At 37.4% G+C, this 18,515-nt stretch overlaps 1 protein-coding gene across 1 annotated transcript in view; it reads right to left on the bottom strand.

Moving 5' to 3' along the window:
• Positions 1–18,515, bottom strand: part of LOC107700442 (tight junction protein ZO-1) — a 119,222-nt gene that overhangs the window by 97,443 nt on the left and 3,264 nt on the right. The window contains 1 exon segment of the mRNA XM_074187057.1: positions 10,450–10,597. Coding sequence (XP_074043158.1) covers positions 10,450–10,597 — 148 coding nt within the window.

Raw genomic sequence — 18,515 nt, 5'->3', positions numbered from 1 at the left:
CATTCTGTCAGAAAGGGACCTTAGACAATCTCTTCCCTTATTTAATGGAATTTGGCCGAGGAGGCATGAAGGCAATGCAGGGAGCATCCCGCCACAGGTAGAGGACAGAAATAGCAGCTCTGATCCTAATGGGGCACAGCAGAGGGGATGGACCATGATGAATCAAGCCTGAGGGTGCAGGGATATGTTGGGTACAAAACACACAGCTCCAGAGAGAGAAAAAACACGGTTTGCTCATGAACATTAAAACCAACGGAGCACATACTGTATGATCACCTTATAAGATGATGACGCAAGAAAATTAACTGTGCTCTTTCCACATTTCCAAGTGCGAAATGATTCACATTGATGTATATAAAATCAATGACAGTAACAGAATACATTCCAGACGATCTTCCTTAAAGGCCACTTTTCTCAAGTAGCATCACCCTCTTTTATCTCTCTCATGCTGTGGTCAGTTCTCATGAGCATGAAACAGGAAACCCCAGGCCTCTGGAAAGTGCCTCTGAAAAATGAATACACCTCGGGTACATGTGAGTAACAAAACAGATTAACGTTTAGATGAGTTAATAGTACACAAAACATGAAGCACTTTGATTTCTTTCTCAGAATATTTGATGGGAAAAATTAAGAACTGTTAAAAAAAAATTAGGAAAATTAAGATTGTCCTCATTTCACAGTAAATTCAAAGACAAAATAGCAAAGAAGGTAAAACATATTTTTATAATTACCATAATGCAAAGAAAAAAGAAAATAATAATAATGCTGATTTATATAAACATTTTTCTCTATTACAGTAATGAGAAAAAAACATGTCCAGACACATTACAGTAAAGTACAAAGAACTTGGTTGGAAAATGTTCTTGATTGTCAATAAAATAATGTCACAGTACAAAAATTAATTGTCCTAAAATAAGCTTCATTTAGGGTTATTATCTTTAACTAAATCTAAAACTTAAACCATAAAAAACATTTTCATCACTTTAATATTAATAAAATAAACATTAACTGAAATAAAATGTATATACACATTGCTCATGTTTAATATCAGTTGAAGTCTTCAGATAACTAACTAAATAAAACTAAAAACTAAAACTTCTTAAAAAAATTATATACATATAAAAAAATGAATAAAATGACAAACCACATTACTAAAACTTTAAAATTAAAATTAAAACAGAAAATCTAAAAAATCAAATCAAATTCAAAATATTAACAAAAAATATAAGAGTATACCAATGATACTAAAATAACACTGCTTCATTTTCATGAATAATATAAATATTTATTTATTTATTACTTACATTTTGATTTTGAGCTGAAATATGACCTGGATATGCTATTGTGTCCATATTTAAAATCAAGGGGGAAAAATGATTAACATAAGCAAACATTCTAGTCATAATGCTGAGGAAAGACAAACAAATAAAAAAATAAAACAACAAACCTCAAAATATTTGCTACATCTACAGCTCACATTTCATTCACCTGCATAGTTGCTTTTTTAAATCTCAGAACAGCCCTGTCATCCTCTCCTGGGGTCAGATATATCACCCACACCAGTGGAGGTGTAAAAAGGAATTAATTTGTTCAGGTAAGTGAAGCAGAATGCTTATTTTGTTATTTGTCCATCTCCTGTAAAAAGACATGCAGCATCCCAGCCCAAAGCTGCTCAACATGGCTTTCGTCCTCTTACTGTAGAACAGCCTTTCTCAGAATTAAACAGCTCAGTTTAATTCAGGAGCAAGTAGAGCTTTTATGAATACACATGTATGCCTAAAGACATCCCCATCTTCAGTTCAAAGCCGGGTGAATGGGAAAGATCTGATCTTGTATAAACATGTGTCTGCCCTCTCACACTCCCTCGCTCACTTTCACGTCTTATATCACTTTATCAGCCCCCCACCCCCTTCAGTCTCTCATGCTCTCTCCATTAAATAAAGAATTTCCCAAGAATCATTCTTCTTCTCCCCCTTCTGCCATCGGCCAACTGTTTCCATAGCAACAGACTAAAAGACTTGAATCCTCCGGCTCACACGGAATCAGTGGTGGCAGGCGCATTTCAGGGGCGACTGAACCTGTTGGTGTTTGATGTTGCAATGGTGCAGCAAATGCAAGTGAAATGAAAACCAATGGGTGCACATTACCATAATACATCCTAAACGCTGTGTGCATAACGCAATATAATTATATAATACATCATTCTGATATATGAAACACCAGGGTGGAACTGATAAAGTGGTCTCACTGCTCACTGCTCAAAGCATCCTGCAAACGGCTAAATGCGCTTTGCCTATATTAAGAAGCTAAGCAGCATTTACTTTGAAAACATATGGCACATAATCATAATAATCATAGTAATGCAAATTGATGATCTGGAGAATCTATAATGACAGAATTCAATACACAAGTATGAAATGCAGTACACACACACACACACAAAATGGAAAAAAAATACACACTGCATGACACACACCTAATCCAGCAACCTGCTTGCACTCATACAGCTCATCGTAAATCAAAATTCCATCAATTGCTTCTGAGCTTTGATTTCTTCCCTGACCTTCCGCATGTCCATTTAAAATGTATGACGGTTTGAATTGATGGAACATCCTCAGGCATGTTTCTAAGCTTAATTTTAAACACTCAGATCCCAATAAATGGTCACCAGCTCCACATACCTAAAGAAACTGCCTTATTTTATTAAGACCTAAGGAAACAAAGGCTTTTAATAAAAGCATCTCAAAAGAACAGCATGTTCTACAGAGCAAGAGTTCGTTTAATATCCAGTCTTGTTATTCCCTGGCGTAAACAACAGTGTTTGGGCTAAAAAGGGTCTAAGCTTAAATATAGTTTTAGACTCCAATAGGCAGCATGTCTCGGATCCATCTGTATATCCAAGACGTTTGTGCAGCGATGTGTATGTTTGTGTTTAGTAGCATTTAGGGTTTTTTCTGGTGTCGGGCAGGTACGCAGAAGTAGGTGGTAGAGGGGGAGGGGTGATATCTGGCAGAACAACAGCTCACAATGACTGTGTTCCTCCCGGAGAGTAACATCTCACCAGACACAGCAGATATCACCTGTTTGTCAATTGGTAGCATATGGCTAGCAAAAGTGCATTAGCAGCTAATCTGGTGTGCTGGGATGATGTTGTTTGTTTTCTTGCCTATTTATCTGTTGTGCTTATTGCATTACAGCCAATGCAATGCATCTGTGTGTAAGAGTTTTTGTTCTATTTTTATTGATTTTCGGAGCTGAAGAGGAAATTGGACACAGTTATTGAGATATTAAATATATGCTCCCCCCAGATACTGAATGAGTGGTTTGTATGCTGCGCCAGCGAGATCCTAATTCACTGCTTGGAGTCTTTCATAACCAAACCAGCCATCAGACTAAATCAAGCACATTGGGTGAAGACTGACCATTGTGAGATTTCAAAATATCCAGAACAGATTTTTATTTCCCGGAATATGAATTGGCAGCTGCTGACAGAGAGAGAAAGAAAAACAGAAAAACATATTTAAAAAATTTATATTTTAGGTAAACATTTTTCCAGTTATACTTCTATTTTTGGTTTGCTAACAAACAAACAAAAATTCAAACACAGCTAAATTAACCGTATGCGTTTCTGAGCAACATACGGTTTCGTTCCTGGATTAATTAGCGTTTATAAATGAATTGATTGAGAGAATGATTCAATGATTCACCTGTAAATACAGTGGTGACATCCAAAATCGCAAAAAACAATACAGGAACAGCATAGTTTGTCCAAATTCACAGTATTCATAAAGCAGTGGGCAAAAAGTCCCTGAATGACCTACAGTACTACTTCTGGCAAGATCCTGAAGTGTGCATCCAGTGGACACTTTACTATCCCATGAGGCCACAGGAGAGGATTTGTGAACTGATGTTGGTAAGTCACATGAAAATGACAACATGAGGAATGGAGTACGTTCGGATTATTTAGGGTGACCATACATGCCATTTTCCCAGGACGCGTCCTGGGCAAACAAAGCCAAAACCTAGATATTTTAGGCAATATAGAAATCCTGGCCAGGACGCGTCCTGGAAAAATGGCACGTATGGTCACCCTTGGAGTATTCATACTACACTCATTCATACAGAAATGGTAACTTAGTAATTGCTTATTCATAAGAAATACATACTCAGAGAGAATGTGATTTCGGATGCAGTCAATAACTTGTTTTGTTCCTGAGTAAATAGGTTGAGTGAATGATTCACTTATAAAACCAGTCTCTTGTCGCCACCTACTGGTGAAAAAACTTAACCTGCAGACTCACCACTGGTCTGGATCACATAAACAAGGACAAGCAGAGTGATGAAAACACTGAAAGTCTACTCAAGGAATGTAAATGTGTATAAACATGACTCAGTACATTATAATTCCAGCAAACTTCAAACCAGTTATTATTAAAGCATGAAACCTGCTGAAAAAATGGCTGATCACATTTTACAAAAGCCAGAGGAGAGCAGGTCAACGACTCTCATGCAGCAGTGGGCATCCCAACCCGATGTCTTCCTCAGCCACAGTAGGTTGCTGTAAATTATTGATCCGTGTTCTTTTGTCCCACATAATTTAGAAGCTATTTTGCATTTAAAGACAGATGAAGGAGTCGGCGGTTTGCTTTGAATAATTAATCATGGCCTCTGTTTAAAAGTCCAGAGATCTGGATCTCTCCTTAGAGAGCATTTTCCTTTCCTGTTAAAGCTGCTGTAATGGAGCAAAAACTAGTGTATAATGATGCCCGACAATTTTTTAAATGGAAACTTTTGCATATAGCTTCCATCAACTTAAAATTCTGCAGTCAAAACAGCTAGTCCACCCTTGACATGAGGATGTTGATCCCAACTGGAGGCTGTCTTTTAAAGTGATACATGATTGATGCCACAGTTAGGCTGTCTCGAGTTAGCTGAGACAGACACTAAACCCGTAAATTCAAATATTCCTCTTATTTTTATCTTCTTTCTCCTTCTCTCTCTCACACTTTCACTGGCAGTCCATATCGTTCCCACACACATAATCTTAGTCTTAGCTTCTCACATTTTTTTCATCTTCTTCAACTCTCTGATGACCATTTGTAGTTTTATTACCTTCACACATCACTGTCAAATTAGCTTGGCACACACATCCCTATTCCTGCAAAAGGAAATGTCCCTCTTTTCCATTAAGCGCAGGCCATAAGCCAAGATTCCCCACACACTTCTAACACAAAAGTGATTTTCTTTCTAGTTAGAAATACTCTATTTGTCTTGAGGGAATACTACAAAGTAAACCATCAGGGGTGGATAAAGTGGAACAGGAAAAGATTTGGCCATCAACAGAAGCTAATCAGCTGTTCCCAAATTAACCTGTTCAAAAGTTTGGGGTATGTGAGATTTTTTGAAAATCTCACCAATGCTGAATTTATTTGATCAAAATACAGTAAAAACACTAATATTCTGAAATATTATTAACTGATTTTATTTCAATATATATTAAAATTAATGTATTCCTGTGATGGCAAAGCTGAGCAGCCATTTACATTTCCAACAGCCATTACTCCAGTCTTCTGTGTCACATGATCTGGTAAAAATCATTCTAATATAGTGATTTGGTGCTCAAAAAACAAGTCTTATAATTATTGATGTTTAAAATGGTTGTGCTGCTTAATGCTTTTGTGAAAACATTGATACAGTTTTCAGTCTTCAGTCTTTTTTTAACAAAGTCTTTACTGTCACTTTTGACTAATTTAATGCGCACTTGCTGGAAAAAAAAATATTAAAAAAAGGAAAAAAATTTTACTGACCCCAAACTTTTCAATGGTAGTGTACAAAAAGATATGCTTCATGAAGCAATTTGTGCGAATGGTGTGAAAAACAAAAAACAGCTGCATAAGCCATTTAACTGATTTTTGTTCACACCTGGAAAATAAAAATCCTTTTTTGTCAGAAACTATTTCCACACTCATTCATTCTCAGCATGTGACCATATGCTGCATAATGTATAAGATGATTCAGGGATGTTATGACCATAATAACACAGCTTCCTCTTTCAGTGATTGATCTATATCAACCAAATAAATACTCCCAGCTAGGCACGTGTGACATATTCCCCATTCCATCATTAGCTTTATGATTGGTCATCTGTAGCTGTTCACTTGAACAGACCTGGATTAGAGGCCAGACAGGCTTTAAATTTCCCTGGCCATCAGCCCCATCTACATCCTTCACATCAATTATGAATTAACTTATGTGAACTGCAATGAGACCATTTCTAAATTTAGCTACTATACAGTCTCCTCACGTACAGGCTGCCATCAGGCTGTCACTGTAGGGTTGCCCCTCTCTCAAAATGCTCATACACGTGTACAAATACACACACAGGCACATATGGACACACTCTCTTTTGGTCGATGGTGCAATTACATGTCAACAGGGAAAAATCACTTCAACAAAGGTGGTGGCAGTTGCAAAGCTCAGGGGAGGAGAGGTTAATTACTCCACAAATGGCTAAAGCAAAATGACTAAAGACTACATCAAGCAGCTAGGCAGCCCTAAGAGAATAGAGAGAGTGGCCATCTGTATAAAAGCAATCATATACAGGTATTGGTACACCCTATTTAGGGGGGGCTGTAGTCACCCGTCTTTAATCTTAGACCCAGAAATATCTTAAAAATCTGTGGTTTGTGTGGTCTCTTTTCATGTGTACTAAAAGCAGCGGCTACAGTAAGCTATCTGAGGTTATTTCAATCTGAATCCTCTCTAGACCAGTTATAAAAAATGTTCAAGTTCATTATATTAAGTATTATCTTCAGGCATAGGCTGCTGCGCCACAAACAGCTGTCAAAAATAACTCTCATCCGAACGCTCTCCGTTCCAGTGAAATCACAAAATGTAATGCAACAAAAATACACAGTTTCTGATATACTTCTTCCTTTGAATTTATGAATTGGAATTTCATCTGAGTTGATCATGCCCCATAGGAGGTTAAATGGGAAAATTAGAATTCAAACTGGAATGAAAGAAAGTGGAATTTACTGAAATTCAACACAGTTTATGCATTCTCTGTTCTTTATTCTGTAGAAGCTTCTTTCGTTTCAAAATGAAAAAATTCAATAGATAACTGTGACTTTTTATCTCACAATTCCGACTGCATTAAGCTGCATTCAATTCTAAGAATTGCGAGAAAAGTCAGAAAAGTCAGAATCTATCCATCCATTCATCTATCAATCTAGACATCTACCTACTGTACACATCTATCTTTCTTTCTTTCAAGACTTTGCCAAGCCAACATTTCAAGTTTGTCTTGGAAAACTTTGCTTTTATAGTTACACAAAATCACACAAAATTGTCTAGTCTACAAAATAAATGCATATGATAATTAATTTATTTCAGTTATTTTTAATTGTACTTCAACATTCAAATTTGAAATGCAAATCTGCATCCCGTTTGCTCCCTCAATTCAAAGTCGATTCAAAATCAGAAACTGAAAAGACACTCTCAATTAAATTCTGAATGGAAAATCCTGCCTGGTACAGTGTTTACAGTTTTTACATTGGCGTGTAAGTGTCTATATCTCTGTTGTAAGATGAAAAATAATTTTGAGTCATAAACGTGATTTAAAACTAACGTCTGTGTCACAGCTCTCTTAAAACACTAGGCTATATTGCAGTGCATTAGTGACACATTAGCATGATGTTGGATTTCCGAAACTGGCGGTATTGCTGCCAGAGAGACCTCCCCTTCCCCCACACGGCTCTCTTTTGTGAGTGCACATGAGATGACCAGGGCCAGGCAAGCGGCTTTCAGCTCACCGCTGATTCACAGGGATATCATGGTTTTTAGGGCTTGAATCAAGCGGCTTGCCCGTTTAATTTGTGAGATTACTCCTCTAATTTCTCACTAAAATAAACCACTTATCTCCGACATAAGGAATGTTTTCAAGTTTTCTCTGTATGAAACCCCACTCGGACCGCATTAAACAATTGTCTTATGCTCTGGGTCACATGTACGACACTTTTACTGGCAGCTCATCTGTTAATGGTGTAGGATCTCACACACCCACACACACATGCAAATACAGCATGTTCACAAACACATACACGCACAGACATATGCCTCTGGTGTTTAATAGCACCACTCCTCCACATCTCTGACGTCAGCGAGTTTTGCACATGCTCACGTGACTCACACTTTTGCTTTGCACATCACATGATCTGATGTCATCTGGCAGTGGGGAATATGAATGGGGACATACCACCTACTGTGCTGCTGTCTGTCAACCTGCGCTTCGGGGCTAAAGCATGTAAAAGAAAATCTGTCCAATGCATTTTTCTCTGCTGCCTAATGAAATTTAAACAGCCTAATGATACGCTCTGGGTCCTCGGGACTGTTAGTCTTGATGTCTGTAAGCCCCACAGAATCATGATAATGTCTCTGCTAGTAAAGGAAGATAAAAAAGACAGCGCATGCACAAAATCGACATCTAAATACGTTTTATGTTATTTAGTAGTACAATGCAGGGCTACAAATGAACTCCACTTCACTGAAGTGTTTATTGCTGTCTTGGATCAATAAGAAGGTCTTAAGGTAAATAGACTAATCGTTACTGAATGGTATGAACACGGTGATGGCTTAATTCAGGATAAAAACTGTTAACTGTTCATGAGTTTTGATGAAACGCAGACCTGATGGACTGGTGCGAGATAGAGTCAGTGAGCTGTGGCTCGTTAATAGTAGCGAGGTCAGTACATTTATGTCCAGAAGCCATTTTCCCCACTGCTCCATTTAATTTGGACATGTAGCTGTAAATTATAGAACGATGCGGTGCTACGTTATGCTTTGAGTAAAAAATAGCTTGTTTTGATACAAGTGAACATCTCAAATTAAATAAAAAATTAGACTCTTGTGTTAAGTAAATCTCTGGGGGGAAGAAGAAGAAGAAGAAGAAGAAAGAAAGAATTTCCATCTACATCTATATTTAACAGCACCTTGGGACACGGAAACAGTGAGTGCACTGACAATGCAGTCATGATCAAACAGTTATTTTCAGGTTAGGATTGATTATTTTAAGATTACTTTAAAGAAATAGTTTGCCCAAAAATAAATGTTCTGTCATTATTAACTCACCCCAGTGTTGTTCCAAATCGTATGACTTTCTATTTTCCGCACACAAAAGGAGAAATATATACAAAAATGCCACTGAACTGAGGCATTTTTATATAACTCCTTTTCAAACTTTAAAAAGAATGCAAAACATTATAAAAGAATTATAAAAGTGATCCACACACACTACATTCCAAGTTTTCTGAAGTCACATGACAGCTTTGTGTGAGGAACATTATTCACTAAATCCCAAACTGAAATTTCTCTCTTTAGGATGTTTATAAAGGTTCATGAGAGAAGTAGCATTGTCTGGTATGTAAAAAAAATAAATAATAATTGTCAAATCTTTATAATGAATCAATTGATCCAGTGCACAGGTCGGATTAATTTTGTTTTTAAGTTCAGCTCAATGATCTGCTTTCAGCCCAACATGGAGAGGAGTATCAGAAAATAATATTAAATTTCAGTCTTCACTCAATGTTTATGTATGACTTCAGAAGACTTAAACATAGTGCTCAAGTCATATGGACCACTTATTTGATACTTTTATGGCGCTTTTGCAAAAGTTTGAAGGCCTCAGTTCCCATTCTTTGTAATTGCCTTCTGTGTTCCTCAGAAAAGAAAGTAAATAAGGTTTGGAACAACATAGAAGTGAGTAAATGATTGCAAAATGTTAATTTTTGGATGAACAATTACTTTAAGGGTCACTTTGCCACAGTTTAAAGGAAATGCAGCATTATGTCAAGACAGATCTGACATTGGTGTGCAACAAAGTGTGCATTTGATCTGAAAAAAGTGACGTGATGTGTAGCCAAGTATGGTGTCCCATACTCGGAATTTGTGCTCTGCATTTAACCCATCCAAGTGCACACACACAGTAGTGAACACACACACCGTGAACACACACCCAGAGCAGTGGGCAGCCATTTTTGCTGCGGTGCCCGGGGAGCTCAAGGGTCTTGCACAAGGGTCTCACCTCAGTTGTGGTATTGAAACTCACCTCAGTCGTGGTATTGAGGGTGGAAGAGAGCTCTGTACATTCACTCCCCCCACCTACAATCCCTGCCGGTACCAAGACTCAAACCTTAGGGTTACAACTCTGTAACCATTAGGCCACGACTGCATCAAAGTATCAGGATTACATAAACACACAAGGAAATAAAAAAAAAATAGAGACATTGCGATAGAGACATTCATATAGAGGCATTTGTAACTCATTTCTTCCTACTACAAACAAACTAAGCTGATGAATCTCTCAGCACATGCTCAGTAGGTGTTTTCACTCTGCCTGTGAAAAACAAGTGACTGAATGGCATCATCTCTGCATGCACTGTACTGACTCACATTGCAGTCCAGTAGATCTATACTGTCCAGGCTCTTGCTTCTGTGGATGCAGCCCTTGATCCTGCGTAGTGATGGTTTGCCCTGACTTGCAGCCGCAGCAGGTGGCGTCGCAGCAGAGGCAGCAGTGGCATCTGAATCAGGTGGCACCCTACGGTGGAGAGACATTAGCACATAATCATACGGCATGCTGGGATCCTTAATGTCTAGTCGGACCAGCTGCTACCTACATTTACACACTTTTATCCAAAGCTTCTTACATGGCATTCAAGGTACTGTTCAAAAGTTTGGGGTACTTTTTTTTTTTTTATATATTTTTTATATAGTTTTAATTCAGCAAGGATGTACATTTTATCAGTTCATACATTCCCAGTGAAAGAAACCCAGGACTAATTTTTGAGCTACTGTATAGGAACGCCTAGAATTTAAGCAAGTGCCAATATATTCATAAGATTTCACAGGGTAAATTAGGGACATCTTCTGCAATTTACTTGATGGAGCAAGACATATACACATCAGAGCTTAGGTGTCATCACTCGTCCCTGATTACCTTAATCCAACTAAAAGCAAAGCTTATCATAAAAGTGTCTTACATAACTCTACACTCACCACTAGGATAGACTGACTGTTTTTTTTTGTTAAGATTAGACTGCATAATGTGCATGCATCAAAGCTTTGAAAAACGTTTCTCTCACTCACACCCATATGGATCTCTCTCCTCTCACAGGAGGAGTCTGCTAGCGTGAATTAGTGCAAGGAGCAATTAAACCCTCGGGATATATTGGCCATGATAGCTTTAATGCTCTCATAAAAATCGCTGTCTCCATAATTAGAGGTGCTTTCTAAGGCAAGCATCACTGTTACTATTGGTTACATTTACAGTAAAGGATTTAATCAACCCCTAACCAGAAAATATTACATATTGGTGCATGAAAGCATCCAGCACGGTTTGTGCTCAGAAGATGAATGATACCCCAAATCATGCATGAGGAGTGTGCTATTACTTTTCAGTAATCAAAAAAAAAAAGAAAAGAAAAAAATAAACTATCTAGAGACCAAAATAACACAGAGACTGAGAGTACTAATTCTCCCTCCTACTTTTTCTCTGTTTGGGCCAGAATCCATAGGGCTACTGTAAGCAGGTGATCCCTAGGGAAAAGCCGGAGGGGGATTTGTTTTAATCCTGTCACTCTGAGTGATTTATGTAACCCCAGTGGCCTTTAGGAATGAGTATCACCTTCCAGTTTGATTTTCCTGCCACTGTCTCTTGTCAAACTGAAGAGACAAGAGAGTCTGAAGTGCACACCCACAGTAAATCCCATTATGAAATCCATTATGAAACTAAATAAGCTCAGAGTAAAGTATTGAGGATCCATGTTGTATAGGAGTCTATAGGTGCCTTGCAGTAAAATAAAAACAAATATTTGCTTGAAGCTCAGTTATCTAATTGGCTGATGTCATAACTGAGATTCAGATAAATAAATAAATAATTAAGCAAACAGATTTATGGGCAGCTGACTGACTGGCTTTCCACTATTTATTGACACACAGAGTAAAGTAAAGTAAAATAAAATATTCAGTTTAAGAGTTTTTTTTTTTTGTACAGAAAAAGCTAAACCCAAGATTAAACCCTAACAAATAGGCCACTGCAATTGTGAATTTTCAGGATCTATCTTCTCCATAGCCAGTTTCTGTTCCCAACGGGCAGACAGGCTGAGTGTCAGTGGCCCTTTTGTCCACTTCCTCTTATTTTTACATGGTGGTCAGGCTGATACACGTGCTCTTTCGCTCCCTGGCAGAACACACTCAACAATTAATTCCCCAAACCGTAGAGCAGTCTGGCCAAAGTGAGATCCTTGGATCCCATTTGCTGCTGTGAATCCCTCTGATTGGCAGGCAGAGCACCAGAGCACCACAGCACCAGAGCTGGGCTTCTCTCCTGCGACCTCCACACTGCCCACGATCCCTAGAGGATTTGCACTAAACCCAAGAGCATCGCATTCAATCTGGAACGGTTTTCCAGTGTCTCACACACACACACTCTGTTATTCTGGGGACTCATTCACACACTGTACTAAGCAGAAGCTTAACCCCTTTGCAGTAAAAGAGTGGAAGAATTTATCTACAACTCATAATGGATTCACATAACACATGTATAAGTGTTTAGAAAACCAATCTAACCATTACCTCAAATAGAAAAGTTTTTTTTTCTGTAATAGTTTAATATATAAAAAGACACATAAAGTATTTAAATAAGTTATTATAGACAAATAAATGCTAATCATTTAGTTTTAGTAAAATGTTGTCTTAATATCATGCTTACTATTTTTCCACACAGTATAAATGGGTCTGCAAAGTGGCTTCTTTATACTTAAGGGTCCCTGGCATAAAAAAGTTTGAAAATCCCTGGGTTTTCTCAGAATAACATGGAAAATAAACTTTTTATCGCTTGTTGCTTTATCATGTCTGGTTAAGACAAGGTATAAACCTTAAGTGACATGTGGCCAAGTATGGTGGCCCATACTTGGAATAGGGGTCATATGATGCTGCTTATGCTGCGGCGCAGTTGGGGGTTCGGTGCCTTGCTCAAGGGCACCTCAGTCGTGGTATTGAAGGTGGGAGAGAGCCCACCTACAATCCCTGCCGGTACGAGACTCGAACCCGCAACCTTTGGGTTACGAGGCCACGACTTCCCCACTACTTAAGAGTAATGCACTAAAATATTAAGCAGTCTGCCCTGGTTATCCACCCCTCTCAACTTCACAACAAACAACAGCATTTCCTTCAAAAAGAAAAACCCTCCTCACTACTCCACTAAGAGGTGAGCTTCATGAATGTTACATGAAGCCTTGCCTAGAAATAGCAATTCTTCCAGCTCAGTGTGAGTGTTTTAAGAGGTCACTGGTACTGGGAGATCCGACAAGCACTGATTACTGTACCACACACACACACACACACACACACACACACACATTACACATTTAACAAATCATTTAATTGAAGTGTTAATTTTATAAATATATTATTATTATTATTATTATTAGACCTATATAAAACAATATATTAAATAGTACATGAATTTATAAAATGACCTTTTCAGTTAAATAATTTGTTAAATGTGTATTTTTTAAATTATAGAATTACAAAAATTATATTATTTATAAAAAGATGTATTATTAAATACTATATGAATACAAACACATTTCATGAATAATGTATATTTATACTACTTTTGTACTATATTTAATATCATTTATAAAAGTAAATAATCTTTTATTTTTTTAATAAGTAATACTATTTATATATTAACATCTAAACACACAATGGTGTTTCGTTACTAAATGAATCCACGTTTTGAAAAAATGAGTACACCAATGATTCAGTGACCCATTCATATAGAGTCACTTGCTTTGCTTCTGAATGAATCAGCCGTTTGAATCACCAGTTGAACAAATGAATGACTCACTCATTGATTTTTAGTTTAATATTTACAGCATCATTTCATTTATCTTTAAAAAATTATTTAATATTTCAATGTTAATTTTTTAAACCAATTAATTCCTATTTAAAACCATTTATCTCATAGCATAATTTATGTAATTCTAATTGCGTAAATGCATTCATGCCATCTCTGAACAGTGTGTAACTATACCTAAATAAATTCTGTTTCTCTTTCTATAGCTGCTTTTTTTAAATGTCTATTCAGTTGTTTTTTTTTATTTAACACAATAATGACTTCAAGTTATCTTTTGGGGGTTAATTTATATGCAATTAATTATTTTACTTAATCAGCACATCATGCAATGAATTATAATTAAAATTTAATCACTTGACAACCCTAATACAAATAATTATTTAGATAAATATAAATTAGATAAATTAATAACATACTTAAAGAAAAGGAAGTAAAGGAAGAAATCCATTCAGTCTTTTTCTTACATGAATCAACACGACGCTTACATAAGGCAAAACTAAATCTGAATGCCTCATCATCAATAGCAATATACTGATATAGAATAACATTTATAGTCATTTGTGTATGTTAAAATAGCCCACTGCCAAGGATGTGTGGTAATGCCATGCTCGGCATGCTCCAACAGAGGTGATGCGCTCGTGTGAGGGTTCAATGTAAACAGATAGCCCAGCAAGGCCATGCCGTATGACATTGCATGGTCGGAATAGCCCACTGCCGTCAGTGCCTATGGCCCTGTGGGCAGTGCGTTGACATGTAGCGCTGTTGCGCTTCGGGTGTCCCGAGTTCGAGTCCCGGCTCACGGACCTTTCCTGATCCTATCCCCATCTCTCTCTCTCCCACTTCACTTCCTGTCCACCTACTGTCCTATCTAAATAAAGACATAAAATGCCAAAAATAAATCTAAAAAAAATAAATAAATAAATACCACTGCCGAGGATGTGTGATCACTCGCACCATGCTTGGCATGCTCTAACAGAGGTGATGTTCTCGTGTGAGGGTTCAGCATAAACAGATAGCCCCACCAAGGCTATGGCGTATGACATTGCATGGTCGGAAGAGCAGAGACCTTGTGCCGATGTAGATCCATTACTCAGTTCAGTGATTGTGACACTACCTTGTTAGGATACATTCATTCAATACGATGCCAAGGTGAGGGCAAGGAGCTTTGATGCATTCATATCAGTGATGTACACAGCACCTGATATGAGCGAATATAAGATGGGCTTGGGCGTGTGCTGATTGCAAGCTGCGTTAGTGTCCCGAGGATACTACCAGTCATTGAATTTTTCTCCGATGAAAGCAGACAAGTGAGACTCTCTCTGAGGGACGTGCTTTTACCAAGACCAGTTTCAGGTCCAAACTCTATTTATGTTCAAAGAGCACTGATTTAAATTTTATATAATAATTTCTTAACAAATAACATATACATTTTTTTTATTATATATAATAAAGTACATCTCTACAAATCCATTTCTAATAAAGTATTTCTCTACGAATCAATTTGTAAATTATCAAGATTTCATTTAATATTTGACATGAAAATCTTTTCTCTCAAAGTTTCCACAGAGCCCCCAGCACTTTTTAAGTCTCCATGGGGGTCTGGTTTAAAGACCTCTTGCACTGATTGATTTTTAAGATGCTTTGGATTTTATGCAATGACCCTGCATTCATGCTCAGTAACAAGGTGTTTCCAAACAGACTCGTGTGACATTATGCTCTATAGCCATTCCTGGCACGAAGAGCTGGAAGCTTTTTGCAGAGCAATCAAGTGCATCTTACCAAAGACATCAAGGGTCAAACTAAATCTGCAAATGCATTCAAATTCTAAAAACTCGACACCTCAGTCTTTGGTGAATCTCCTTAAATGACTTCAAGAGAAGCAATTCAAGTGGAGGAATCATCTGGGAACTTCTGCACAGAGTTCATGATGTAAACACAGCAGCAGAGCAACAGACACAACACACAGCTTTAGTCTAAGTAGCCCTTCTGTAATGATTCCTCCACTTCACCCATCGTTTAGAGGTTAACCTGCAACACTGATCCCTGAATACCATTAACACTGCACAGGCTCCTGTGGCCTAGACAAACGGGACATGATGTCTTTCACCCTTCTTTGCCTTCCCGCATGCTTTCCTAAGATGACTGTGTAATCATGAAAACTACATTAATACTGCCAAAGAGTTTAGAAAGTCACAACACTACAAAGTAAAGAACTTTAAGCATGCGAAAATCTGTTTGTTTGTGTTGGTGGTCACATTGATGGGATAACTGTAAATAATCTTAGCGGTGGACCTTTGACATGAGATGACCAGGAGCAGAACAGGAAGCGACATGCTGATTAGACAGCTTCGACAGATGGAGAGGGAGATTAGGGATACAGACGTGTATCAAACATGACAGTACAACGGTCACAGGCCCATGCTTAGTGTCCCCCACCGTCCACCCGTCCTGACTGCAAGAACAGTACACAAACACGACCTGGCACCCGCACCAAGAGCAAAACATACCCACAAAGTCTTATAAAACAAAGAAGGCAAAATCATAAGGACAAACTCCACTGATATGGAAAAAAACATTTTAAATGTTGCCAGATAATTTTATTCAAAAGCAAATTATAGTATGTTAAAGGATTATATACACGTTACACGTCACCCCTGTTTCAAAAGATTGGGGTCTGTAAGATTTGTTGTTTTGAAAGAAATTAATACTTTTATTTAGCAAAGATGCATTAAATTGATCAAAAGTGACAGTAAAGACTTAAATGCTGTTCTTTTAAACTTTATAGTCATCAACAAACTCTGAAAAACATGCATCATGGTTTCCAAAAAAAATAAAAAATTAAACAGCAGAACTGTTTTCAGCAATGATTAAAAAAAAAAAAGTTTCTTGAGCACCAAATCAGCATATTAGAATGATTTCTAAAGGATCATGTGACACTGAAGACTGAAGTAATGACTGCTGACAATTCAGCTATAAATTAGCTTTAAATATATTAAAATTAGAAAACAGTTATTTTACATTCTAATAGTATTTCACAATATCACTGTTTACTGCATTTTTAATCGAATAAGTGCAACCTTGATGAACATAAGACAATTCTTTCAAAAACATAAAATCTTACCAACCCCAAAATTTTGAACGATTGTATTCATGCTGGACACAGTTTTTTAGTCTGACTTCACAAGATTCAAACAGGTACAATGAACTTACTTTAATCTGACTATAATCAAATTTCAACGTTCCTGTAAACATACTTAGTTTCTGTGGAACGTCTTGCATGATAGAGTCTTGCAGAACAGTGTTACAGAAGCAGGACACTTTTGGCTGTTATGACTAAGCATTGTGTCACACCCTCAGGTTGCAGCTTCAGCTTGGTGACCAACTGCATGTTGTTTTTATCCTGCAGGTCAGTATGGTGACTACTATGAGTCAGCCCGGCTGAAAGCAGATCTGACTCAAGGATCAGAGGGGTCATACTTGACGAGGCCATCCCACAAGGAGCAAAAACTCTAAGGCTGTATGTTATCATCCCTCCCTGTGGGCAGGTTTTTTAAAGGAGTCATGAGTAAGAAATTAAGGTACAGGTTTAAAAGTCATAAAGTGGGACACATTTAGAGGACAGTGTCATGCTGTGGAGCTAAACAGATTAAAATCCTGACTATAAGCAAATGGCTAAAATAGAGAGAAAAACTGTGTCACATTGACTTTAAAGGAACAGTTCAGCCAAAATGAATATAGCCTTAGTCAGGTTAGATGCTACATTGAATTTAACACAGATGAAAACAAGGTTGTAAGGGATTTACAGTCTTCACAATATTACACACTTTATAAAGGTCCTAGATCATATCATTTTCACAACTCACAACTTTCAAAACTGTTTTATAAAGATTTTGTCTATAGAAAGTTTTTTTTTTCTGAAAGACTTTCATCAGCTGAACATTTGGCATGCTGTTAAACAACAGCACAATCCATTGAACGTACTGTACTTCTATACCTCACAGCCTCGTTTTCATTCCTGTCCAAATGTAAATATGGCGCTAATGTCTACTGAGTAAATTTTGCGCAAATTTTCATTTTTGGGTGGTTTATTCCCTTAGCAAAATGATCATTACAACTGGGCACTTGCATTATGTTTAACTTCATTTAATGTTTTTGTGAGCAAAGTTTGTTTTAAAGGGGTCATATGATGCGATTTAAATTTTTGCTTTCTCTTTGAAGTGTTACAAGCTCTTGGTGCAAAGAGGATCTGTAAAGCTGGAAAGCCTAAAGTCTCAAATCCAAAGAGATATTCTTTATAAAAGTTAAGCGTCAACCACACCTACCTAAAACGGCTCGTTCTAACACGCCCCCACATGTCTACGTCACGATGTGGGAAGATTTGCATAACGCCGCCCAAATGTTCACGCAAAGAAAGAAGGCGTTAACTTTTATTCTCGCTGTAGTATTGTTGCTGCCGATATGTCGTGAAGACTCATTTCTCCAATCCCAAATGCAGACATGGTTTTATGTTTACGTGGCGCGTAACGCCTAAAAAGATGCTTAAAAAAACTGTGTAAGTCATTATAATCCGTAATTATGTCCCCACTGGATGCAA

The sequence above is a fragment of the Sinocyclocheilus anshuiensis genome, unplaced genomic scaffold (genome assembly GCF_001515605.1).
Source record: "Sinocyclocheilus anshuiensis isolate Anshui unplaced genomic scaffold, SAMN03320099.WGS_v1.1 scaffold154, whole genome shotgun sequence".
NCBI lineage: Eukaryota > Metazoa > Chordata > Actinopteri > Cypriniformes > Cyprinidae > Sinocyclocheilus > Sinocyclocheilus anshuiensis.
The sequence above is the reverse complement of the archived record's forward strand: the minus strand, read 5'-3'. Positions and strand labels throughout refer to the sequence as shown.